Source organism: Pleurodeles waltl, chromosome 3_1 (genome assembly GCF_031143425.1).
Source record: "Pleurodeles waltl isolate 20211129_DDA chromosome 3_1, aPleWal1.hap1.20221129, whole genome shotgun sequence".
Taxonomy (NCBI): Eukaryota; Metazoa; Chordata; class Amphibia; order Caudata; family Salamandridae; genus Pleurodeles; species Pleurodeles waltl.
The window spans coordinates 230,313,776-230,340,059 of record NC_090440.1 but is presented as its reverse complement, the minus strand read 5'-3'; the positions used below and the strand labels follow the sequence as shown (position 1 = coordinate 230,340,059).

Here is a 26,284-nt window from a genome sequence, read left to right as displayed (position 1 = left end):
GACAATTAATGATAACTAGACTTGTGGTGGTATGCAATCATGCATTCCTTTTTTTATTCTACAAATAGTTTACACCAAACTATTTTCATGCACACAAAGTTTTATGCATTTTGATGATGGCAGAAGCAGCAAAATAATGTAAATGCAACAGTTGTGCAGTAAACATCAGTGTAAAGTGTATTTATATAGACAATTATATATCAATAAAGATGCTTTTCTGAAACGAACAACATAAGTTGTATTATCACATACTTTTGACCTTGTAGTGCCTACATTTCGACCCAGTGTGTCTAAATTGGACAGGATCACCAGAAGGACATACTCATAAAAGCTAGCCATCTCTGGGGGCGTGAGTGAGTGATGGCGGCTCTCCCCATGAGCCCTCTTACTGCACCATTATGTGACGACCGCAGAAGCTGCCTTGAGCCCGATTTGGTGTCAGGCTAAGTGCTGGTCTCACTGATGCCGAGCCGAGCACTCCTCTGGATGAAGATCTGCTGCCTGGCCTGCACTGTACCTGCATGCGCTGAAGAAGATGGCAGTACCGTGCTAATAGTAGCAGGGGTTTGCCATGCCGCACTACATCATTTTCGTCAACCCCAGCGGGAGGGGACACAACATCAGACACTATTTCTGCATGCGCAGCGCCAGGGAATATGGCAATGTCACTGTAGATAGGGTTGGTTAGTAGCAGTGAGAATTTGCCACCCACCCGACCTCAAATCTTCCATATGTGCAGTGATATTGGCGGCACTGCACTACACCATTTACATCAACCCCAGCAGCTGGGCACACAACATTGGGCCTGCACTATTTCTGCAAGTGTGGCACCGTGGAGATTATGGAGCCACACTTATTTTGACCTCTTGTCATTCCAGATTTGCTGTCTGGTCTGCCTGCACCTGTGGTTTACCCACAGCACCAGGGAAGTTGGTGTAGGTGTGTGGAGTGTCACACTCTGCGATGCATGGTTATTAACACTGGAGAGTCACAGCTTGGCCTGCTATACAATTGTACGTGTGGCGCCTCGGAAGATCACAGCGCTGCACTAAATCTACTGAATCCAACATTGCAATGAGCTGCAAGGGGAGTCTGATGCTTGCTCCTTCTTTGCTCATCGACACACTGGGGTTGACTGGCAGTTCAGTTACTCTCAGCTCAGCACCCATCAACTAGAGCCCTTCTCACTGGGGCCTCCTGTTGGGCCTCTCATCATTCGCTCCCATTTTGCCACCAAAGACCTCCCTGCTCTCTCTAGATGAATGGTCAGTCCTACAACAGCCCTGCAACATGTTTGTCTGGTGATTCTTCCAGTGGCATCAACGCTAGTGCTTGCTGGTCGGTGTGCTCAATCCTAGTGCCGTTTGGACCCTAGCTAAGCCAATTCTTGCCATATTCTGACCACAACTTGGTTCCACACAATACCTTTTCATTCTACCACTATCCCAATGTCCTAATGCGTGTCTTGGCTCCACAATGTTCACTCTGAGCGACACAAGGAGAAAGACGGGAAGGAAGGGAAGGGCAATATTAAAAGATCAAAACAAGAACCCCATTTCCTTGACTCTCTGTAGGAAGTTGGCTCTGTATGTGCTATTTCAAAGTAAGGAATAGCATGCACAGAGTCCAAGGGTTCCCCTTAGAGGTAAGATAGTGGCAAAAAGAGATAATACCAATGCTCTATTTTGTGGTAGTGTGGTCGAGCAGTAGGCTTATCCAAGGAGTAGTGTTAAGCATTTGTTGTACATACACATAGACAATAAATGAGGTACACACACTCAGAGACAAATCCAGCCAATAGGTTTTTGTTATAGAAAAATATATTTTCTTAGTTTATTTTAAGAACCACAGGTTCAAATTCTACATGTAATATCTCATTTGAAAGGTATTGCAGGTAAGTACTCTAGGAACTTTGAATCATTACTTTAGCATGTATACTTTTTACATAAAACACAATAAGTTGTTTTAAAAGTGGACACACTGCAATTTTCACAGTTCATGGGGGAGGTAAGTTTTTGTTAGTTTTGTCAGGTAAGTAAATCACTTACAAGTCTCAGGTTTGGGTCCAAGGTAGCCCACCGTTGGGGGTTCAGAGCAACCCCAAAGTTATCACACCAGCAGCTCAGGGCCGGTCAGGTGCAAAGGTCAAAGAGGTGCCCAAAACACATAGGCTATAATGGAGAGAAGGGGGTGCCCCGGTTCCAGTCTGCCAGCAAGTAAGTACCCGTGTCTTCGGAGGGCAGACCAGGGGGGTTTTGTAGGGCACCGGGGGGGACACAAGTCCACACAGAAAGTACACCCTCAGCAGCGCGGGGGCGGCCGGGTGCAGTGTGCAAACAAGCGTCGGGTTTCCTTTAGTTTTCAATGGGAGGCCAAGGGGTCTCTTCAGCGATGCAGGCAGGCAAGGGGGGGCTTCTCGGGGTAGCCACCACCTGGGCAAGGGAGAGGGCCTCCTGGGGGTCACTCCTGCACAGAAGTTCCGTTTCTTTAGGGGCTGGGGGCTGCGGGTGCAGGGTCTTTCCCAGCCGTCGGGAAATGGAGTTCAGACAGTCGCGGTCAGGGGGAGCCTGGGGATTCCCTCTGCAGGCGTCGCTGTGGGGGGTCAGGGGGGACAACTTTGGTTACTCACAGTCGTAGAGTCGCCGGAGGGTCCTCCCTGAGTTGGTTGTTCTCCACCAGTCGAGTCGGGGTCGCCGGGTGCAGTGTTGCAAGTCTCACGCTTCTTGCGGGGAGTTGCAGGGGTCTTTAAATCTGCTCCTTGTAACAAAGTTGCAGTTCTTTTGGAGCAGTGCCGCTGTCCTCGGGAGTTTCTTGTCTTTTTCGAAGCCGGGCAGTCCTCAGAGGATTCAGAGGTCGCTGGTCCCTTGGAAAGCGTCGCTGGAGCAGGTTTCTTTGGAAGGCAGGAGACAGGCCGGTAAGTCTGGGGCCAAGGCAGTTGGTGTCTTCTGTTCTTCCTCTGCAGGGGTTTGTCAGCTCGGCAGTCCTTCTTCTTGTAGTTGCAGGAATCTAAATTCTTAGGTTCAGGGAAGCCCTTAAATACTAAATTTAAGGGCGTGTTTAGGTCTGGGGGGTTAGTAGCCAATGGCTACTAGCCCTGAGGGTGGGTACACCCTCTTTGTGCCTCCTCCCAAGGGGAGGGGGTCATATCCCTAATCCTATTGGGGGAATCCTCCATCTGCAAGATGGAGGATTTCTAAAAGTTAGAGTCACCTCAGCTCAGGACACCTTAGGGGCTGTCCTGACTGGCCACTGACTCCTCCTTGTTATTCTCAGGGGGCGGGCAACTCCACTAGCTGGAGTGTCCTGCGGTGCTGTGACAAAGGGGTGAGCCTTTGAGGCTCACCGCCAGGTGTTACAGCTCCTGCCTGGGGGAGGTGTTAGCATCTCCACCCAGTGCAGGCTTTGTTACTGGCCTCAGAGTGAGAAAGGCACTCTCCCCATGGGGCCAGCAACATGTCTCTAGTGTGGCAGGCTGCTGGAACCAGTCAGCCTACACAGATAGTCGGTTAGGTTTCAGGGGGCACCTCTAAGGTGCCCTCTGTGGTGTATTTTACAATAAAATGTACACTGGCATCAGTGTGCATTTATTGTGCTGAGAAGTTTGATACCAAACTTCCCAGTTTTCAGTGTAGCCATTATGGTGCTGTGGAGTTCGTGTTTGACAGACTCCCAGACCATATACTCTTATGGCTACCCTGCACTTACAATGTCTAAGGTTTTGCTTAGACACTGTAGGGGCACAGTGCTCATGCACTGGTGCCCTCACCTATGGTATAGTGCACCCTGCCTTAGGGCTGTAAGGCCTGCTAGAGGGGTGTCTTACCTATACTGCATAGGCAGTGAGAGGCTGGCATGGCACCCTGAGGGGAGTGCCATGTCGACTTACTCATTTTGTTCTCACTAGCACACACAAGCTGGTAAGCAGTGTGTCTGTGCTGAGTGAGGGGTCTCTAGGGTGGCATAATACATGCTGCAGCCCTTAGAGACCTTCCCTGGCATCAGGGCCCTTGGTACCAGAGGTACCAGTTACAAGGGACTTATCTGGATGCCAGGGTGTGCCAATTGTGGAATCAAAAGTACAGGTTAGGGAAAGAACACTGGTGCTGGGGCCTGGTTAGCAGGCCTCAGCACACTTTCAATTCAAAACATAGCATCAGCAAAGGCAAAAAGTCAGGGGGTAACCATGCCAAGGAGGCATTTCCTTACACAACCCCCCCCCCCCAAACGAAAGAGGATGAGACTAACCTTTCCCAAGAGAGTCTTCATTTTCTAAGTGGAAGAACCTGGAAAGGCCATCTGCATTGGCATGGGCAGTCCCAGGTCTGTGTTCCACTATAAAGTCCATTCCCTGTAGGGAGATGGACCACCTCAACAGTTTTGGATTTTCACCTTTCATTTGCATCAGCCATCTGAGAGGTCTGTGGTCAGTTTGAACTAGGAAGTGAGTACCAAAGAGGTATGGTCTCAACTTCTTCAGGGACCAAACCACAGCAAAGGCCTCCCTCTCAATGGCACTCCAACGCTGCTCCCTGGGGAGTAACCTCCTGCTAATGAAAGCAACAGGCTGGTCAAGGCCATCATCATTTGTTTGGGACAAAACTGCCCCTATCCCATGTTCCGAGGCATCTGTTTGCACAATGAATTGCTTGGAGTAATCTGGAGCTTTTAGAACTGGTGCTGTGCACATAGCTTGCTTCAGGGTGTCAAAGGCCTGTTGGCATTCTACAGTCCAGTTTACTTTCTTGGGCATTTTCTTGGAGGTGAGTTCTGTGAGGGCTGTCACAATGGATCCATATCCCTTCACAAACCTCCTATAGTACCCAGTCAAGCCAAGGAATGCCCTGACTTGAGTCTGGGTTTTTGGAGCTGCCCAGTCCAGAATAGTCTGGATCTTAGGCTGGAGTGGCTGAACTTGGCCTCCACCTACAAGGTGTCCCAAGTAAACCACGGTTCCCTGCCCTATCTGGCATTTGGATGCCTTGATAGAGAGGCCTGCAGATTGCAGAGCCTTCAAAACCTTCTTCAGGTGGACCAGGTGATCCTGCCAGGTGGAGCTGAAGACAGCAATATCATCAAGATAAGCTGTACTAAAGGATTCCAACCCAGCAAGGACTTGATTCACCAACCTTTGGAAGGTGGCAGGGGCATTCTTTAAACCAAAGGGCATAACAGTGAACTGATAATGCCCATCAGGTGTGGAGAATGCTGTATTTTCTTTTGCTCCAGGGGCCATTTTGATTTGCCAGTACCCTGCTGTTAAGTCAAAGGTACTTAAGAATTTGGCAGCCCCTAATTTGTCTATTAGCTCATCAGCTCTAGGAATGGGATGAGCATCTGTCTTGGTGACAGAGTTGAGACCTCTGTAGTCCACACAAAACCTCATCTCTCTCTTTCCTTCTTTGGTGTGAGGTTTGGGGACTAAGACCACTGGGCTAGCCCAGGGGCTGTCAGAATACTCAATTACTCCCAATTCCAGCATCTTGTGGACTTCCACCTTGATGCTTTCCTTAACTTGGTCACACTGTCTAAATATTTTGTTTTTGACAGGCATGCTGTCTCCTGTGTCCACATCATGGGTACACAGGTGTGTCTGACCAGGGGTTAGGGAAAAGAGTTCAGCAAACTGCTGCAGGACCTTCCTACAGTCAGACTGCTGTTGGCTAGAGAGGGTGTCTGAGTAGATCACTCCATCCACTGAGCCATCTTTAGGGTCTGATGAGAGGAGATCAGGGAGAGGTTCACTCTCAGCTTCTTGGTCCTCATCTGTTACCATCAACAGATTTACATCAGCCCTGTCATGGAAGAGCTTAAGGCGGTTCACATGGATCACCCTCTTGGGGCTCCTGCTTGTGCCCAGGTCCACCAGGTAGGTGACCTGACTCTTCCTTTCTAGTACTGGGTAAGGGCCACTCCATTTGTCCTGAAGTGCCCTGGGAGCCACAGGCTCCAGAACCCAGACTTTCTGCCCTGGTTGAAATTCAACCAGTGCAGCCTTTTGGTCATACCACAACTTCTGGAGTTGTTGGTTGGCCTCAAGGTTTTTACTTGCCTTTTCCATGTACTCTGCCATTCTTGAACGAAGGCCAAGTACATAGTCCACTATGTCTTGTTTAGGCTCATGAAGAGGTCTCTCCCAGCCTTCTTTAACAAGAGCAAGTGGTCCCCTTACAGGGTGGCCAAACGGAAGTTCAAAGGGTGAGAATCCTACTCCCTTCCGAGGCACCTCTCTGTAAGCGAAAAGCAGACTTGTCAAGAGGACATCCCATCTCCTTTTGAGTTTCTCTGGGAGCCCCACGATCATGCCCTTTAATGTCTTGTTGAATCTCTCAACAAGGCCATTAGTTTGTGGATGATATGGTGTAGTGAATTTATAAGTCACCCCACATTCATTCCACATGTGTTTTAGGTATGCTGACATGAAGTTGGTACCTCTGTCAGACACCACCTCCTTAGGGAAGCCCACTCTGGTAAAGATACCAATGAGGGCCTTGGCTACTGCAGGGGCAGTAGTCGACCTAAGGGGAATAGCTTCAGGATACCTAGTAGCATGATCCACTACTACTAGGATGTACATATTTCCTGAGGCTGTGGGAGGTTCTAGTGGACCAACTATGTCCACACCCACTCTTTCAAAGGGGACCCCCACCACTGGAAGTGGAATGAGGGGGGCCTTTGGATGCCCACCTGTCTTACCACTGGCTTGACAGGTGGGGCAGGAGAGGCAAAACTCCTTAACCTTCTGGGACATATTGGGCCAGTAGAAGTGGTTGACTAACCTCTCCCACGTCTTGGTTTGTCCCAAATGCCCAGCAAGGGGAATATCATGGGCTAAGGTCAGGATACACTCTCTGAAACTCTGAGGCACTACCACTCTCCTAGTGGCACCAGGTTTGGGATCTCTTGCTTCAGTGTACAGGAGTCCATCTTCCCAATAGACCCTATGTGTTCCATTTTTCTTGCCTTTGGACTCTTCAGCAGCTTGCTGCCTAAGGCCTTCAAGAGAGGGACAGGTTTCTTGTCCCTTACACAACTCTTCCCTTGAGGGTCCCCCTGGGCCTAAGAGCTCAACCTGATAAGGTTCCAGTTCCATAGGCTCAGTTCCCTCAGAGGGCAGAACTTCTTCCTGAGAAGAGAGGTTCTCTTTTTGGTGTTGTGTTGCAGCTGGTTTCCCAGCTGACTTTCCTTTCCTCTTGGTAGGCTGGGCCATTTTTCCAGACTCCAGCTCTACTTTTTCACCCTGTGCCTTGCACTGTGCCCTAGTCTTGACACACACCAGTTCAGGGATACCCAGCATGGCTGCATGGGTTTTTAGTTCTACCTCAGCCCATGCTGAGGACTCCAGGTCGTTTCCAAGCAAACAGTCTACTGGGATATTTGAGGAGACCACCACCTGTTTCAGGCCATTGACCCCTCCCCACTCTAAAGTTACCATTGCCATGGGATGTACTTTAGTTTGATTGTCAGCATTGGTGACTGGATAAGTTTGTCCAGTCAGGTATTGGCCAGGGGAAACCAGTTTCTCTGTCACCATGGTGACAATGGCACCTGTATCCCTCAGGCCCTCTACACTTGTCCCATTAATTAAGAGCTGCTGCCTGTATTTTTGCATGTTAGGGGGCCAGGCAGCTAGTGTGGCTAAATCCACCCCACCCTCAGAGACTAATGTAGCTTCAGTGTGACACCTGATTTGCTCTGGGCACACTGTTGATCCCACTTGGAGACTGGCCATTCCAGTTTTAGCTGGAGTGGAGTTAGAAGTGGTATCTTTCTTGGGACAGGCCTTGTCTCCAGTTTGGTGTCCAGACTGACTACAGCTACGACACCAGGCCTTTTTGGGATCAAAGTTTTTACCCTTGTACCCAGAATTGTTTTGTGAAGAGGCTCTGGGCCCACCCTCCTGTGCAGGTTTTTGGGGGCCTGTAGAAGACTCTTTACTATTTTTGTTTTAGGCTGTCTCACCACCTTGCCCCTGGGGAGGTTTTGTGACCCCTTTCTTTTGGTCACCCCCTGTGGAAGTTTTGGACACCCTAGTCTTGACCCAATGGTCCGCCTTCTTTCCCAATTCTTGGGGAGAAATTGGTCCTAGGTCCACCAGATGCTGATGCAGTTTATCATTGAAACAATTACTTAACAGGTGTTCTTTCACAAATAAATTGTACAGCCCATCATAATCACTTACACCACTGCCTTGAATCCAACCATCTAGTGTTTTTACTGAGTAGTCTACAAAGTCAACCCAGGTCTGGCTCGAGGATTTTTGAGCCCCCCTGAATCTAATCCTATACTCCTCAGTGGAGAATCCAAAGCCCTCAATCAGGGTACCCTTCATGAGGTCATAAGATTCTGCATCTTTTCCAGAGAGTGTGAGGAGTCTATCCCTACACTTTCCTGTGAACATTTCCCAAAGGAGAGCACCCCAGTGAGATTTGTTCACTTTTCTGGTTACACAAGCCCTCTCAAAAGCTGTGAACCATTTGGTGATGTCATCACCATCTTCATATTTTGTTACAATCCCTTTGGGGATTTTCAACATGTCAGGAGAATCTCTGACCCTATTTATGTTGCTGCCACCATTGATGGGTCCTAGGCCCATCTCTTGTCTTTCCCTTTCTATGGCTAGGATCTGTTTTTCCAAAGCCAATCTTTTGGCCATCCTGGCTAACTGGATGTCCTCTTCACTGGAGTTATCCTCAGTGATTTCAGAGAGGCTGGACCCTCCTGTGAGGGAGCCAGCATCTCTGACTTTTATTTTTGGAGTCAGGGCTTGAGAGGCCCTGTCCTCCCTAGATAGGACTGGTAGGGGGGAATCTTCCTCCAAGTCACTATCCTCATCCTCTGTGTTGCCATCCACAGAGGGGTTGGCTCTTTCATACTCTGCCAACAGCTCCTGGAGCTGTTGTTTGGTAGGTCTAGAGCCCATTGTTATTTTCTTGATTTCACAGAGTGACCTTAGCTCTCTCATCTGTAGATGGAGGTAAGGTGTGGTGTCGAGTTCCACCACATTCACATCTGTATTAGACATTATGCTTCTAAAAGTTGGAATACTTTTTAAGAAACTAAAACTAGTTCTAGAATCTAATTCAAACTTTTAACAAACTTTTAAACTCTAAAAGAAATGCTAACAGGGACTAACACAAGGCCTTAGCAGGACTTTAAAGAATTTAGAAAAATTTCAGATTGCAAAAATCTATTTCTAATGACAATTTTTGGAATTTGTCGTGTGATCAGGTATTGGCTGAGTAGTCCAGCAAATGCAAAGTCTTGTACCCCACCGCTGATCCACCAATGTAGGAAGTTGGCTCTGTATGTGCTATTTCAAAGTAAGGAATAGCATGCACAGAGTCCAAGGGGTCCCCTTAGAGGTAAGATAGTGGCAAAAAGAGATAATACCAATGCTCTATTTTGTGGTAGTGTGGTCGAGCAGTAGGCTTATCCAAGGAGTAGTGTTAAGCATTTGTTGTACATACACATAGACAATAAATGAGGTACACACACTCAGAGACAAATCCAGCCAATAGGTTTTTGTTATAGAAAAATATCTTTTCTTAGTTTATTTTAAGAACCACAGGTTCAAATTCTACATGTAATATCTCATTTGAAAGGTATTGCAGGTAAGTACTCTAGGAACTTTGAATCATTACTTTAGCATGTATACTTTTTACATAAAACACAATAAGTTGTTTTAAAAGTGGACACAGTGCAATTTTCACAGTTCCTGGGGGAGGTAAGTTTTTGTTAGTTTTGTCAGGTAAGTAAATCACTTACAAGTCTCAGGTTTGGGTCCAAGGTAGCCCACCGTTGGGGGTTCAGAGCAACCCCAAAGTTATCACACCAGCAGCTCAGGGCCGGTCAGGTGCAAAGGTCAAAGAGGTGCCCAAAACACATAGGCTATAATGGAGAGAAGGGGGTGCCCCGGTTCCAGTCTGCCAGCAGGTAAGTACCCGCGTCTTCGGAGGGCAGACCAGGGGGGTTTTGTAGGGCAGCGGGGGGGACACAAGTCCACACAGAAAGTACACCCTCAGCAGCGCGGGGGCGGCCGGGTGCAGTGTGCAAACAAGCGTCGGGTTTCCTTTAGTTTTCAATGGGAGACCAAGGGGTCTCTTCAGCGATGCAGGCAGGCAAGGGGGGGGCTCCTCGGGGTAGCCACCACCTGGGCAAGGAAGAGGGCCTCCTGGGGGTCACTCCTGCACAGAAGTTCCGTTTCTTTAGGGGCTGGGGGCTGCGGGTGCAGGGTCTTTCCCAGCCGTCGGGAAATGGAGTTCAGACAGTCGCGGTCAGGGAGAGCCTGGGGATTCCCTCTGCAGGCGTCGCTGTGGGGGCTCAGGGGGGACAACTTTGGTTACTCACAGTCGTAGAGTCGCCGGAGGGTCCTCCCTGAGTTGGTTGTTCTCCACCAGTCGAGTCGGGGTCGCCGGGTGCAGTGTTGCAAGTCTCACGCTTCTTGCGGGGAGTTGCAGGGGTCTTTAAATCTGCTCCTTGTAACAAAGTTGCAGTTCTTTTGGAGCAGTGCCGCTGTCCTCGGGAGTTTCTTGTCTTTTTCGAAGCTGGGCAGTCCTCAGAGGATTCAGAGGTCGCTGGTCCCTTGGAAAGCGTCGCTGGAGCAGGTTTCTTTGGAAGGCAGGAGACAGGCCGGTAAGTCTGGGGCCAAGGCAGTTGGTTGAGTCTTCTGTTCTTCCTCTGCAGGGGTTTGTCAGCTCGGCAGTCCTTCTTCTTGTAGTTGCAGGAATCTAAATTCTTAGGTTCAGGGAAGCCCTTAAATACTAAATTTAAGGGCGTGTTTAGGTCTGGGGGGTTAGTAGCCAATGGCTACTAGCCCTGAGGGTGGGTACACCCTCTTTGTGCCTCCTCCCAAGGGGAGGGGGTCACATCCCTAATCCTATTGGGGGAATCCTCCATCTGCAAGATGGAGGATTTCTAAAAGTTAGAGTCACCTCAGCTCAGGACACCTTAGGGGCTGTCCTGACTGGCCAGTGACTCCTCCTTGTTATTCTCATTATTTTCTCCGGCCTTGCCGCCAAAAGTGGGGGCCGGGGCCGGAGGGGGCGGGCAACTCCACTAGCTGGAGTGTCCTGCGGTGCTGTGACAAAGGGGTGAGCCTTTGAGGCTCACCGCCAGGTGTTACAGCTCCTGCCTGGGGGAGGTGTTAGCATCTCCACCCAGTGCAGGCTTTGTTACTGGCCTCAGAGTGACAAAGGCACTCTCCCCATGGGGCCAGCAACATGTCTCTAGTGTGGCAGGCTGCTGGAACCAGTCAGCCTACACAGATAGTCGGTTAGGTTTCAGGGGGCACCTCTAAGGTGCCCTCTGTGGTGTATTTTACAATAAAATGTACACTGGCATCAGTGTGCATTTATTGTGCTGAGAAGTTTGATACCAAACTTCCCAGTTTTCAGTGTAGCCATTATGGTGCTGTGGAGTTCGTGTTTGACAGACTCCCAGACCATATACTCTTATGGCTACCCTGCACTTACAATGTCTAAGGTTTTGCTTAGACACTGTAGGGGCACAGTGCTCATGCACTGGTGCCCTCACCTATAGTATAGTGCACCCTGCCTTAGGGCTGTAAGGCCTGCTAGAGGGGTGTCTTACCTATACTGCATAGGCAGTGAGAGGCTGGCATGGCACCCTGAGGGGAGTGCCATGTCGACTTACTCATTTTGTTCTCACTAGCACACACAAGCTGGTAAGCAGTGTGTCTGTGCTGAGTGAGGGGTCTCTAGGGTGGCATAATACATGCTGCAGCCCTTAGAGACCTTCCCTGGCATCAGGGCCCTTGGTACCAGAGGTACCAGTTACAAGGGACTTATCTGGATGCCAGGGTGTGCCAATTGTGGAATCAAAAGTACAGGTTAGGGAAAGAACACTGGTGCTGGGGCCTGGTTAGCAGGCCTCAGCACACTTTCAATTCAAAACATAGCATCAGCAAAGGCAAAAAGTCAGGGGGTAACCATGCCAAGGAGGCATTTCCTTACACTCTCCTATAAAAGGAAACCAGGGCATCTTTACTACTCCTGAGACGATCCTAAAGAAACTCAATGATGTGCATGATATAGCCCAAAGCACCAAAACAAATACTGATCCCTTACAACAGTGGTTCCCAAACGGTGCGCCGCGGCTCCTTGGTGCGCCGTCAAAATTAGCCAGGGGCGCCGCACACAGTCTGGAAACCACTCGGAGGTGCTTTTAATCGGTAGCTTTTCACCGTGGTTTTGGAAACAAAACCCCCTGCATTAATTATTGTGACCAGCGGAGGGCGCCAGAGTACCATTAATAATATCCCTATGACAAAAGAAAAGAAATAATTTAAAATAAATGGTTTTCAGGAACCTGAACGAGAGAATTAAGAAGTCAAACTGTAAATAGTGTAGGTACAGGTACAGGCTGGGATTACGTTCCCCCACCCGCCAAAAAAAAGTAACATAATGGGGAGCCGTGGCCAACACGGCCAATAGGTCAAAGGAGCCGGGGATCGAAAAAGTTTGGGAACCACTGCCTTACAAGTAGTGGTCTCCAGAATTTGCAAGGACCTTAAAGACCTTCATCTTAGGATGTCCAATGCAGAGGCCAGTACTGGGATGGTGGAAGGCCGTATCTCTGCTCAACACAAGAGTCTTGCTAGACCGATATGAAGATAACCTTGCTCAGACGGGAAATTATCAATTTGGAGGATCTCAACAGACATAGCAATCTTCGGATCTTTGGCCTTCCTGAGGATGTTAAGTCTGAAGCCCCTTCTGTGATTGATGTTCTAGAAAAATGGCTTCTTTCGGACCTGGGTCTTTTGTTTGGCCAAGACGTTAAACTTGAGTGTGCTCATCGGACACCCACCCACAAACTCGAGATTGCTACATTTCCTTGAGTGCTGATCTTCAAACATCTTCGAAACCAGCATACTGAGCTGATCCTAACACACACGAGGAAAATCAAGACAGTCCATTTGAAGGGTGCCAGGATCTCCATCTCTCAAGACTTTGTAATGGTTGCACTCACAAAGAAGAAGGGCTTCTTGGCTGTCATGAAACGTTTGCAGACAGAGTGATCCAGCTTTCCTTTATGAAACAATCCAAGTTCAGGACTGTCTTCAAAGGGCGAGCGAACATCTTTTTGTAACCAGTGGAATTGGTAACTTTTCTTGATAATAGAATGAATCGCAGATGGAGGAGAGTAGTGACAAACCTGGCTGACTTGGATTGTGAGGATGTTACTGTCATGACCTGCCTCTGCCTGGGGTTCAGATAACGTGCTACCTGCCTTGTCAACATATCTACTCTCATGACACATCCATGCTCTTTTGTTATATCTCTCTCTCTCCGCTGCTCTGGTTTAGAGACAACTGTGATGTTGGACATGCGGATTTCCTGAAGTTTAGCAACTTGGTATAGTTCTGCTGTCTTAACATTTAACATGCCTTTTCTTGTTGCAGATGTAGAGGACCGGGGTTTACCTGTCCCCCACCAGATAGTGTTGGTTGTTTCTGGATCTGTTCTTATTGCCTTTTTGATATTGTTGTGTACCTTTAATTGCATTTCCAGTCCTCAGGCTTATTGTACTACTTTAATATTGTGTATGGTATGTTGTGCTGTATTGCTTCAGCAGGTTCTGTGTGCCTGGACCAAAACTTGAGAGTGTTGAACGCGCCTCTGTGTGGTATATTCAAAGTACTAGGGCACAGTGCCCCCAAATAGATGATCCTAGTTGTCTCTGTAATTGTTACCTATTGCCTCTTTGATAGTTTTGTGATTGTGTCTTCGCATTTTCAGTTATCAGCTTTATCCAGCCCTTATTGGTGATCATATAGTTCATTTATTCTACAGTACTTCCCTCGGGACTGGCATCGCTTGAGGGACTGGCCTATAGTGCCTGTTGACCTGAGTGGTCTGTTTATGATGTCTGGGTTTGGGCATAGCAATGTCAGTATGTTGGACAGTTCGCCCAAATTCCAGGCTGTATGCTGCACGAGTATTGGCTCACAGCTTTTTTTATACTAATGTTTTTGCATGTTGGTGGTGTATGTAGATTGATAATTACAGTTGTTGGTGTTCTCTATGTCCCCTTATCCAGTTGGTCATGTTCTATAATAAATGATGGTCAGCTACACTGTTGTGTACACACATCCCAGTCGTCTAGCTAGTCAATTAGTTTGTTTTGTTCTACATGTGAAGGTGTGGAGGGCTCCCCCTCCCCCTTGCGGGTGTGCCCCATTGCTTTGTTCGCTATTTTCACCTCCATGAGGCGCTTCTCCCATTATGCAGGTAGTCTTCATGTTTTATGGTTTATACCTCCCCTTTCTTCCCTTTATATATTTGGTCCTTTTCTTCTTAAGAGCCATGCTCCTCCCCTCTGTGCATTTCAACCTCTGATCATTCGATAGACATGATTACTCCTTACACCAAATATGGGGATTTAGGGCCAGATGTACAAAGCTTTTTTCTGTGCTCAAACGGCCTGATTTGCAGAATCGAGCCATTTGCGCACAAAAAAAGGCATTTTGATATGTACAAATGCTATTTTGTGATTTATTAATCTATTTACCGAATCGCAAAATAGGTTTACGAGTCGCAATTAGGAAGGGGCATGCCAGGGGCATCCCTTCCTAATTGCAAGTCGAGTGGTATATATGATTGTTTTGTGACCATGAATGCTGTCGCAAAACAATCACAGTTAACACCAGTTTCAAATTGGTGCTAACCCATTCACAGAAGGGAAGGGGTCCCCAAGGGACCTCTTCCCCTTCGTGAATGATAGTAAAAACGTTTTTTAAGAGGAGGCAATGGTCCCACAGACCACTGCCTGCTCTTAAAAACATGAAACTGAAACGTTTCTTTTTTTGCTTTTCAAACACAGCCCATTTTCCTTTAAGGAAAACGGGCTGCATTTAAAAAAAAATTATTTATTGAAAAGCAATCACAGACATGGTGGTCTGCTGACTCCAGCAGGCCACCATCCCTGTGATTTTTGTGATTCCAGTGGGTCACAAATTGCAACCTACCTCCTTAATATCAATGAGATAGGTCTATTTGCCACCCACTGGGAATCACTAAAGAAACTAAGTGGAGTTTCGTACGTTTGGAATTGTGATTTCTTAATTGCAATTTGCATGGATTCGCAATTAGGAAATCTCAATTCCAAACGTTCGTACATGTGGCCCTATGTGTTTCTACAGGAAACAAAGATCGGACACAAAGAAGCACTTTCTGTGTGCACTGGCTGGGTGCATGACTTCGCCACCTCCCCGGCAATGTCTAAGAAATATGGAGTGTTTACCCTAATATCCAGAAAATTAGTACTTTCAATCATTACTTCAGAGCAGGATGACAAACTGGCCAAACTGACATGCGCACTTAGGTTTCTCCAACCTGGCTGTGTTGCACACCTGGGTTGGAGAAACAATGCAGACTCCAGTGCACTGTCTGAGCAGCAGACCAAGCTGCTCAGACCAATCCTTACGCTGCTCTCATGCTAGGTATTTGTTTTTTCAAACATACGTTTGATGTACAGCTGTCATGTTGAAAGCTGTTTGTCAAATTTACAATGCATTTTGAGGAACTGCTGTGATGGTGGTTTCTGGAAATGCATGAGATGTCCACAGGGGCAGGGGCATCTCTAAATACGGCAGGCAGAGTACCATAACCATGGTGGGAGTAAAGTATTCTGCCATTGTGACAGTAATTACTTGTTCGGCCTAGGTTTAAATCACCCCTTTAGTCACCTGTGCTAAATTTTGTAGTACGTTTAGTAGTACTACAACGGTACTGTTCACATACTACAAAATGCCATTCACAAACCTACAAGTGGAGGTCTCCGCCTCTGCCTCTCCGATCTGTTCTGTTTGGAGATCTCCACCCCTCAACTTTGAAGATCTCTGCGCATGTATGCCTACATTCTAGTAGTAAGTGTGGGAGGGACAGTGGAACGGCTGGAAAGTGGTTAATACTTACTAATAAACTACAGGGGCTTAGGGAGAATTAAGGTATGATTAAGGGAGGGCCAGAGAGGGGTTTAGGGAGGGACATGCACCCTCCCACAAACGGGTCAGATCATTGCTATTCACAAACTGTACTTCTAAAGTTACTGCAGCCAAAAAAGGATCCAAACAGTAGTATATGTACTCCAGCTGAGACCTGGAGTAAGCCTAATATCACACATGGCAATCCACCGGAACTGCAACACACTCCTGTGGAAAATAATGGCGGTAGGGACTTAAAATAGAACCCTATAAGAAACAAAGTTAAAATAAATTACTTTATTTAGACTTCTTAAAAATAAATATACATATTCTTAAACATTAAACAAAACATATTTCAATTCAAAATAATTTTTGCTTATTTGAAATTATCTTAAGAACATCTTTAAATTAAAAAACAAATGTACCATTAATATCTTTTAAACCATTAATTACATTAATTTAAATCAGTTTTATCCATAAAGTTTGATAATGTTAAACATTAAAACATTTTACTTTAGGTTGGGTTTTTCTGCTAGTAAATCTTTATTCCGAGACGTAACACTCTCTATAATTTGAGGTGTTTGGCTCAAGTTTACCATGCCCCGGAACGAGCAACGGATGAGTATGCTTTGGCCTTTCTAGACAAAGAACAGACCTTTCATTTCCTAAAGTGGTCCTATTTATGGCATGTGGTCTGGAAAATAGGCGCTGGCCCTCCATTTGTTGGGTAGATTTCTCTCCTCTACTCTGAACCGTGCGCTAGGGTGCGCATGGGCAGTGTGGTCTCAGCGCCCTTTCCATTGGGTCAGAGCACCCAACAGGGATGCCCTCTCTCTCCTCTCCTGTTTGCCATCGAGATGGAGCCGTTAGCGGAGTTCCTGTGCTGGGCACTGGGCCCACCATTTGGGGATATTGTTGAGAGACACTAATCATGTGGTCTCCCTGTACGCAGACGATGCTTTGGTATATTAGCTGAAACCGGTTTATTCAGTACCTATTTTGCTTGATGCTATTCGAGTCTTCGGCAGAATCTCTGGTCTGAAGGTAAACCTTACAAAGTCCAAACTTTTTCACTCGGGTCCCCTGGGTGTTCCGGCGGATGAGCTGCAGAAGGTGGGCATCCCTTGGGTGGTAGGTCCGCTACATGAAGGTCCCTCTGGCACATACGGCCTCGACCTACTTGGCCTCTAACATCAATAGTGTAATAGATGGCCTCCGAGATTAGATTTTGGAGAGAGCTGCCCCTGTCCCTTATGAGCCGGATAGACATTGTAAAAATGATCATCCTGCCCGTTATTTATATATCTTGCAGGGCCTATAATGTCTAGGGATATGCCATCCCTAGACATTCTAGGCCAGATTTACAAGAAAGTGGTGCATCAGCTGTGATACGCCACTTTTCTTGAGCCCCCCCCGCCCGGCATGTTACGACACCATGGTAGCAGTGTATTTACAATACGGCACACCATGGTGCACGTTAGGACAATAGCATCATAATTTATGACACTGTTGTGGTACTTTGCAGGATTAGCGCCATAAATAATGGAGCTAATCCTGCAAAGTAAAGGGAGGCCCATTGAAAGTAATGGGCAAATAATTTTAACTCCTGCTCTGAGCAGGCATTAAAAATGACGCTAAAAATGGCGCAGTGAAATGTTGTTAATTTCACTGTGCCATGTTTACGGGCCTCCCACTGCCGGAACGCCCCCCCCTTGCATAAATTATGCCTGGCGCAGGCATAATGTGGCGCAAGGGGTCGCAAAGTGGTGCAATGCAAGCAATGCTCCACTTTGTACATATGGCGAAGGAGAATGGCCTCCTTAACGCCACATTAGCGTAAAAAACAATTATGCTTGTGTGGCACTAAAAGGCGCTACGGCCTTGTAAATCTGGCCCTATATTCGTACTCTCAATAGTCTACTGGTGGACGTCCTGTGGGACACTAGATGTAGGCATGTCAGACTCGCCACGCTGAGGAGACCATGGATGTGAGGTTCCACACCTGGAATTATATTATATGGCGGCCCAGTTACAACATTCCATCCACTGGTTGAACCCAGATGATAACTTGGAGAAACGTCTTCTGAAAGGCACACATGGAGAAAGGCCATTGTCGTTTCTCCTCATGTGGGGTTCGAGGGTGCCCTCTTCCTTCCTGTATGTTATTTGATTACGCCAAGGAATGTTCTTCAAGAGTAGTTCACCTCAAAGAATGCATATTCTACCGGTGCTCTATCTTCTTGCAGATTCTTCACAACCCTTCCACAACACTTCATCCTGAAAATATAAATATTTTAATGGTTTTAATTATTCTCTTTTGTCCTCTTCTTGTCCTCTGGGATGCGAGTAAATTACGCAGAACTGACATTGTGGGAGTGGCTTATTTAGACCTTGCCTGCCTTTTCTGACACCAAAGGCAGACTCTGTGTCACACCTCTGGCTTTTCAGGCAACAGTCTGATGCCAATGAATACAGTTCTAAATGCATTCAGGAGTCATCAGGAAAATATCACCAAATGTAAGTAATGCATACTTTAGCTTTGTGAGCCTCCTACCTTTAAGAACACTCCTCCCGGGGAGGACACACTTTTAGAGCATGTTCTTCGTAAGCACCTTCACACTTTTGGATCATTCTCATATTGATGCCCTAGGGAAACATTTTCAATGGAAGAGTGCTACCTCTGTAAATCCATTCATAATGCTGTGGCATTCCCACAGCAAGGGTGTTTGCATCATACAAGCAGTTCATTCTTAGTGCTGAGGCATCCCTAGGCATCCCACTGGAAGTGTGTTCCCATCATACGAGCAGTTCATTCTTAGTGCTGAGGCATCCCTAGGCATCCTACTGGAAGTGTGTTCCCATCATACGAGCAGTTTGTTCTTAGTGTTGAGGTATCCCCTAGCATTGGCACTGCAAGAGTGTTCACATTGTATGAGCATTTCATTCCTAATCCCTAGGAATCACTACTGCAGAAGTGTTCCCATCATATGAACTGTTCATCCTAATGATAAAGGTTTCCCGCTGCACAAGTACTCCCTTCATTTGAGCAGTTCATTCCTAATGCCAAGCCGTCCGGACTGCAAGAGTGTTCACATTCAGTGAGCAGTGCACTCCTAATCCCAAGGCATTCCCACTGCAAGAGTTTTCACGTCGTGTGAGCAGTGCACTCCTAATCCCAAGGCATTCCCAGTGCAAGAGTGTTCACGTCGTGTGTGCAGTGCACTCCTCATCCCAAGGCATGCCCACTGCAAGAGTGTTCACATCGTGTGAGCAGTGCACTCCTAATCCCAAGGCATTCCCACTGCAAGAGTGTTCACATTCTGTAAGCAGTGCACTCCCAATCCCAAAGCATTCCCACTGCAAGAGTGTTCACATCATGTCAGCAGTGCACTCCTAATCCCAGGCATTCCCACTGCAAGAGTGTTCACATTCTGTGAGCAGTGCACTCCTAATCCCAAGGCATTCCCACTGCAAGAGTGTTAACGTCGTGTGAGAAATGCACTCCTAATCCCAAGGCATTCCCACTGCAAGAGTGTTCACATCGTGTGAGCAGTGCACTCCTAATCCCAAGGCATTCCCACTGGCATTCCCACTGCATGAGTGTTCACATCGTGTGAGCAGTGCACTCCTAATCCCAAGGCATTCCCACTGCAAGAGTGTTCACATTCTATGAGCAGTGCACTCCCAATCCCAAGGCATTCCCACTGCAAGAGTGTTCACATCGTGTGAGCAGTGCACTCCTAATCCCAGGCATTCCCACTGCAAGAGTGTTCACATTCTGTGAGAAGTGCACTCCTAATCCCATGGCATTCCCACTGCAAGAGTGTTAACGTCGTGTGAGAAATGCACTCCTAATCCCAAGGCATTCCCACTGCAAGAGTGATCACATTCTGTGAGCAGTGCACTCCTAATCCCAAGGCACTCCCACTGCAAGAGTGTTCACATTCTGTGAGCACTGCACTCCTAATCCCAAAGCATTCCCACTGCAAGAGTGTTCACATCATGTGAGCAGTGCACTCCTAATCCCAAGGTATTCCCACTGCAAGAGTGTTCATGTCGTGTAGGCAGTGCACTCCTCATCCCAAGGCATTCCCACTGCAAGAGTGTTCACATCGTGTGAGCAGTGCACTCCTAATCCCAAAGTATTCCCACTGGAAACCTGTTCCCATCATATGAACTGTTCACAACTAATGACGAGGCATCACCACTGCAAGTGTCCTTGTAATACCAGGAGTTTATTTCTAATGCAAGAGCGCTCCTATCATGTGAGCAATTCATCCCTAAAGCAAAGGCATGCCCACTGCATGGGTGTTCCCGACACAAAATCACTTCTTTCCTAACGAAACATTCCCACCTCAAAAGTGCTCACCACATGAGCAGCACTCGAAAACTATTCCTACATGACAGACCACACTGCAGAATGTGCTCTATTTATTCTGCAGAACATTTATCCTAATAATCCGAATTTCTAGCGCTATAGAAAAGTGGAAAAGCAAAACAGAAAAATCTTGGAACTGAAGGCCTGTGCTGATACTTATCCCCTCCATGTGTTTCCAGTGGAGCTCCCACAACTCATTAATGACCAGTTCAGGCTCAACTGGCTGTATCGGCCACTAATGACTTGCTGATGGGTGACTGGCCCAGGGCGAATGCAAATAGGTGTAATAATAATATATATATATATAAACCTCATTCGAAATTGTACAATTAACTACAAGTATGTAAACACTTATATTTGTAGAACAGAGAAGCTTCCAAAAAGAGTAAAGAGCAATTGAAAAATGAAAATGTTATTAAGCTGCTACATTACATTAGAAAAGCCATCACAAATTTTATCTGCATTTTGCTCTGCGATGAGGACACGGATTTTACTCTTAAAATTCCGACTTTGATCTAAACTAGAGTCAGGAGCTCAGGTTCTGTATTGGCAATATGTTCCATTTCAATTCATCTCTTTTGACCATTTGTTTCGTTTTACAAACTATTTCATTTTTATAAAATACTCCAAGGTTTGTAATTACAATCTATAAATAGTTGTTGCAGTATAAGCGCAGGCCCCTGAAAAAGCACAGGGCCTGGGGAACAATCTCTGCAAACACCCCCTCCTCAGCCTATCACCCTTCTGACAGGCTTGAAGTGTGCCAGGAAGCTGGCGAGCACTAGTGGTGTGCTAAACATGAAATTGTAAGCCAGTAAGGACTAAAGAATTGTCTGAACTTCAAGCCTCTATTCAGTTTAAAAAATGAGGGATTATCTCCTCATTCAGAGATTGTATGTACTCTAGTAATACATAGTTTAATGGAGCAATTCCACCACGGCTAGGGCGCTGAGATGCTTGCAAAACCCAATGGGCACAGTAGATAGCCTAAATTTGCTTAACATTTTAAAGGCCCGCATGCACAGTGCTAAATTGTGTTGAGTGGCGCGAGTATCCTCTTAAACTTTGTCCACTTATATATATCAGGAGAACATTTTTGTTCATCTTGAAGGTAGTTAAGATTAACATCCTTTCTGGATCCAGTCTTGCCACCTTTCATTGTTTTCTCAAGTGGAAGTGGAAGATCAGTTTTCAGTGTAGTCATTGAGGTTCATATGGATGCTGTATGTGCATCTTCTCTCAGCTAGTTGTGGAAAGTTGTTATGGGGGCTGGGAATGTTCATTAGGGGGTGACAAAAAAGGAACTTCATTCCTAAGCAGTAACATATTTCTGTTTTTTGGACTCAGGTATGAAGATGGTCAAGTTGGAGATGCCAATATAAACACCCAGGATCCCAAGATTCAGAAGGAGATCATGCGTGTCATTGGAACCCAGATCTACACAAACTGAGGAGAACCTCTTGACGTCTGCATCCAGGTTGGGATGGTGCAACATGGAGTGGTCATTGCCAGTCGGGCTCGGCCCACCTCATGAAGGAAGAGCCAATGCCAGAGGTGGCCGAGGCATGGTAGAGCCTGTCAAATTCAGACAGAAGCTGCACATTTCAACTGAAATACACCCCCTTACCTGGAAATCTCTGCTCGAATAATGACGCAAACGTCACTGCAGCAGAGTCCCTGACACTGGTGGGGTTTTAATGGACGACTTGTTCTACGTTTGTAAAAAGATGTGGAAGTCCTTGAAAAATGTTGGTTTTTCCACCACTCTCTCGCCTCCGTTTTCCTCAGCAGGAAGTCAGTGGTCGCTGTCACTCCTGTGTCTTGTCATGGACCGACTATCCTTTCTAAAGTTTACAGTGTTGACGTTTTTAGAAAAAAAAAGAAAGAACTGATTTTGTTTTAACTTATTAAAATTCTTTAAAAAAGACGTCCTCTTGCCATTGTGATTGGATTAGCTTTGCTCTGGGAGAAAAACCATGGTAGTAAGCATTGAGTATGTCTAACAATGTGCACAGACAAGGGGTAACTGGACAAAACTGATATGATACCTTCCCCAAGTCTTTGGAAAAGGAAACTCACAAAACTTTCCTTGTTATATCCTTAAAAGTTCTTAAACGAGCCTGATTCACCGAGGTAAAGTTGCACTTTTGTGTAAGTTTATGATTGTTTGCTGTTCACAAACGGATTAACGAGTGGTATCTTTATGCCTGGGAAGTCTTTGCACATAAAAAGACCTGTGTTATTATGTGCGAGGGCTTATGGACCTATGCTATTAAGTGAGAATTCACTTTATGAGAAGCAAACAATCGTAAACTTGCACAAAAGTGTAAGTTTACCTTTGTGAATCAGGCCCTCAGAAGGCATAGTGTGGTTATCCAAAAAATATTGAAGCTGGCATTGTGAGGGCACATCACATGATAAACCTCGAGCAGCTATCTCCTTTTCCATAGCAAAGAGGATCACCAATCCGATTTCTTCTTATGTAATGGTGATGTTGGTTGTGATTGTGTTTATGTTGTTATTCAACAGAGGTTTAGTGCGACCAGTCGAAGATGACACTGACATTTACGTACTGCATCTTACACAATAAATGTAGATCTACATTCCTACATGTGAAGACCCCATATTTATGGGGAACATTTGCAGTCTATGTTTTGAGTTGCTGTGTTGATGTGAACTTCCTTGCACAATATGAGTTTGTACTCCAATAGGAATTCTTTAATCTGATATACCATCTGGTTACCAACACTTTCACATCACTCAGCCATACACAGCACTTTGCTGCCCTCATTTACAACAACCAATCAAACACGTTTGTAGATTGCCAACTACTCATGAGGGTGATTAGGCAGTAAGCGATCTGTCAAGTAGGGCATTATTACCCAAAAAGCGAGGAATTCAGAGCTTTTCTAAAAGGGAGTATAGCAGTTATTGGGAGCATCTCTAATCTATCATTCCACAAAATGCTGGAAAGGAGTTACTTCCTGTCTTTTTCATAATATTTTAAAGAGGACCTCCAAGTGTTTATCCACAGATCTCAGACTTTTCTTTCAGCAATGCAAAACAAGACTTTGTTTCATATATGTATGAGGTCTACTGCAGAGTGCTTAACATATAGGTAACATCCTCTTGCATTAAACTATACATCATGTGTTGTAGACCTTACATCAACCACATACATTGTTGTACCAATCTACTGGTATTCTCCTTAAAGAAGGGGTGTGAAAGAGCCTCCCTTTCCATGGTGAAGAAAAGCACGTGCCTGCTAAGGGGACCTCTGAATCTACTGGGCTGAGAAGACACTGTTGGTGGTGCTCTGCAAACTAAGCAATTGCTGGTTTAACTCTGGCTAGTTCACAGATAGGCTTTATAATGGCTGGGAAATGGGTCATGTAGGAGATGTGTGCTTCTCCCAGTCTCAAGGCATTTTAGTAAATTTGGGCTGCAGAGATTTCACAGAACAGATGCTATCACATCTTAAGTCATATTTTGTGCTACCTGCAAAATTATTCCAATCATGAACTTTGTAGAATTGCATTGAGGCATTACAGAGCTTAGAGTATGCTTCTGGACTGTTCCTTTGTCTTTCCACTGCCAAGCCCCCACACCTGTTGACAAGCCATTGGTGAGGAGACAAGGGTTCTTACTCCCACATGTGTCTATTTCCCTGTTATTTCCTCATACCACACTTTGGCCCATATTTATACTTTTTGACGCAAAACTGCGCTAACGCAGTTTTGCGTCAAAAAAATTAGCGCCGGCTAACGCCATTCTGAAGCACCATGCGGGCACCGTATTTAAGCAATGACGTTAGCCGGCGTTAGCCGCCGGCGCTGCCTGGTGTGCATGGAAAAAAACGACGTACACCAGGCAGCGCCGGCGTAGGGGGATATGGGGCCTGGCCGTCAAAAAATGGGGCAAGTCAGGTTGAGGCAAATTTTTCGCCTCAACCCGATTTGCGCCATTTTTTTCGACTCCCAACCCCCATAGAAATGACTCCTGTCTTAGCAAAGACAGGAGTCATGCCCCCTTGCCCAATGGCCATGCCCAGGGGACTTCTGTCCCCTGGGCATGGTCATTGGGCATAGTGGCATGTAGGGGGGCACAGATCAGGCCCCCCCTATGCCACAAAAAAAAAAAAAAAATGACTTACCTGAACTTACCTTAATGTCCCTGGGATGGGTCCCTCCAGCCTTGGGTGTCCTCCTGGGGTGGGCAAGGGTGACAGGGGGGGTCCCTGGGGGCATGGGAGGGCACCTCTGGGCTCCTTCAGAGCCCACAGGTCCCTTAACGCCTGCCTTTTGCAGGCGCTAAAAAACGGCGCAAAAGCGGCCGTACGTAATTTTTTTTGACCCGCCCACTCCCGGGCGTGAATTTTGCCCGGGAGTGTAAATACGGCGCACATGCCGCGGAGTCACTTTTTTAGACGGGAACGCCTACCTTGCATATAATTAACGCAAAGTAGGTGTCCACGCTAAAAAAGGACGCAAACTCCATGGACTTTGGCGCTAGACGCGTCTAACGCCAAAGTATAAATATGGAGTTCGTTTTGCGTCGGAATTGCGTAAAAAAAAACAACGCAATTCCGGCGCAAACGGAGTATAAATATGCCCCTTTATGTATTTATTTGTTTTGTTGTTGTAAAGAAGCAAATTGGTAACAGGTGGTTGACGTATGAACAGTTGTGATACATAAAAACTGTTTCAGTAAATATTTTCCGCAGTGTTATATTACATTTACAGTGGACAGGTCTCATGAAGAAAAGTAATAGTCATTAAGAGTGGCAGTTCGTATAACCAAATTTCAGCCGATTGTCAGGAAATCGATACGTAAAGGACAAGGTTGCAGCTGTTGCGAGAGCGTCAGAGCATCAGAGAAGGAGCCAGCGGGGGAGATCGCCTGGAGAGGGTTTAGAATGCAGGGCAGGACGGTGCTGCTGCAGTCAGCAGCGTACTGTTAGTGCTGCTGGCATTGTTGGCATGTCGGCACTGTCAGTGTCTTATTGGACACCTGGTCCGGGCCGCTGAGATCTTGGCAAGGCGGAGGCGAAACAAGGCATGAAGCGTACACCGCCGACTCAAGATGCCGCAAGCAGTAAGGTTGTGGTCGTGCCCCGGCAACGGTCTCCCTACATTGTGAGCAGTGCTTCAGCTTCATTGGAGGGGGCAGTAGTGCAAACATATGGCAGCATTAAGGCAGCACTAAGGTGCAAGGATACGCCTGCACTAATTTAAGGGTGCCGACCCAGGGGCATTGAAGCACAGATAACTCAATGCTCAGATAAAGGGCCCTTTGAAAGCATCCAGAAAGCCCCAGGGGCCTCTCTGCATTGTCTTTATCTTCTCCTCCTCCTTATGTAGCCCTTTTTCATAGTTAAAGGCTCCAGAGGTACCTTTGGCTGAGTGTGGGGACTGTAGACAGCCTTCACTAAGTGTGAGCCCAGCCACCTAGCGGAAACAGCCCGGCCAGGACTGGGTGCAGTGTGTGGGGCAGTCTGGTGTGATACCGCTCCGTTGTTGCTGATTTTATCTGGAACACTGAATGCTAGATGCTGTGGGTCATCTTGTTGGGCCCTCTTGTAAATTGTACATCAGTTTATCAAATGATGTGGTGGCCCTCATTTTGACCAGGTTTTCCAGGAGGCAATTATTACGTCAAGATATCCAGATTGGTCCCTGTTGGTGCCTGTTTGCTAACTTTGTTAGTTAACTCTGTTTGCTAACTTTGTTCTCATATCAGTCTTGTGCCAGCTTCACGGCTAAAGGGCATAGGATTACGGATTTCTAATAAGGAGAATTCAGCAATTGGTGGGCATCACTGTGGGCGGTCGGAGCCTAAGTGCTGCACATATTGACCTGTCAGAGGAGAAGATTACTGGTCTTGTGTACTGTTGGAAGAGGTTTTACCATATTGTCCAGTGGATATTGTTAGTTGAGGGCGAAAGTGGTCTAAACTCAGCC

The 26,284-nt window shown here is 46.7% G+C and overlaps 1 protein-coding gene across 5 annotated transcripts in view; it reads left to right on the top strand.

Annotated features, from left to right (window-relative positions):
* Positions 1–22,243, top strand: part of PARP6 (poly(ADP-ribose) polymerase family member 6) — a 216,417-nt gene extending 194,174 nt beyond the window's left edge. For 2 of the 5 annotated variants that reach the window (XR_011201330.1, XM_069222272.1), the window contains one exon: positions 21,672–22,242. Coding sequence is in view for 4 of the 5 variants with exons in the window: in XM_069222272.1 (XP_069078373.1) it covers positions 21,672–21,774 (103 nt within the window). In the remaining variant the exon portion in view is untranslated. Of the gene's footprint in view, positions 1–21,671 lie in introns of all 5 variants that reach the window. The other 3 variants (XM_069222273.1, XM_069222271.1, XM_069222270.1) reach the window with 2 other exon arrangements.
* The last annotated feature ends 4,041 nt before the right edge of the window (positions 22,244–26,284 follow it).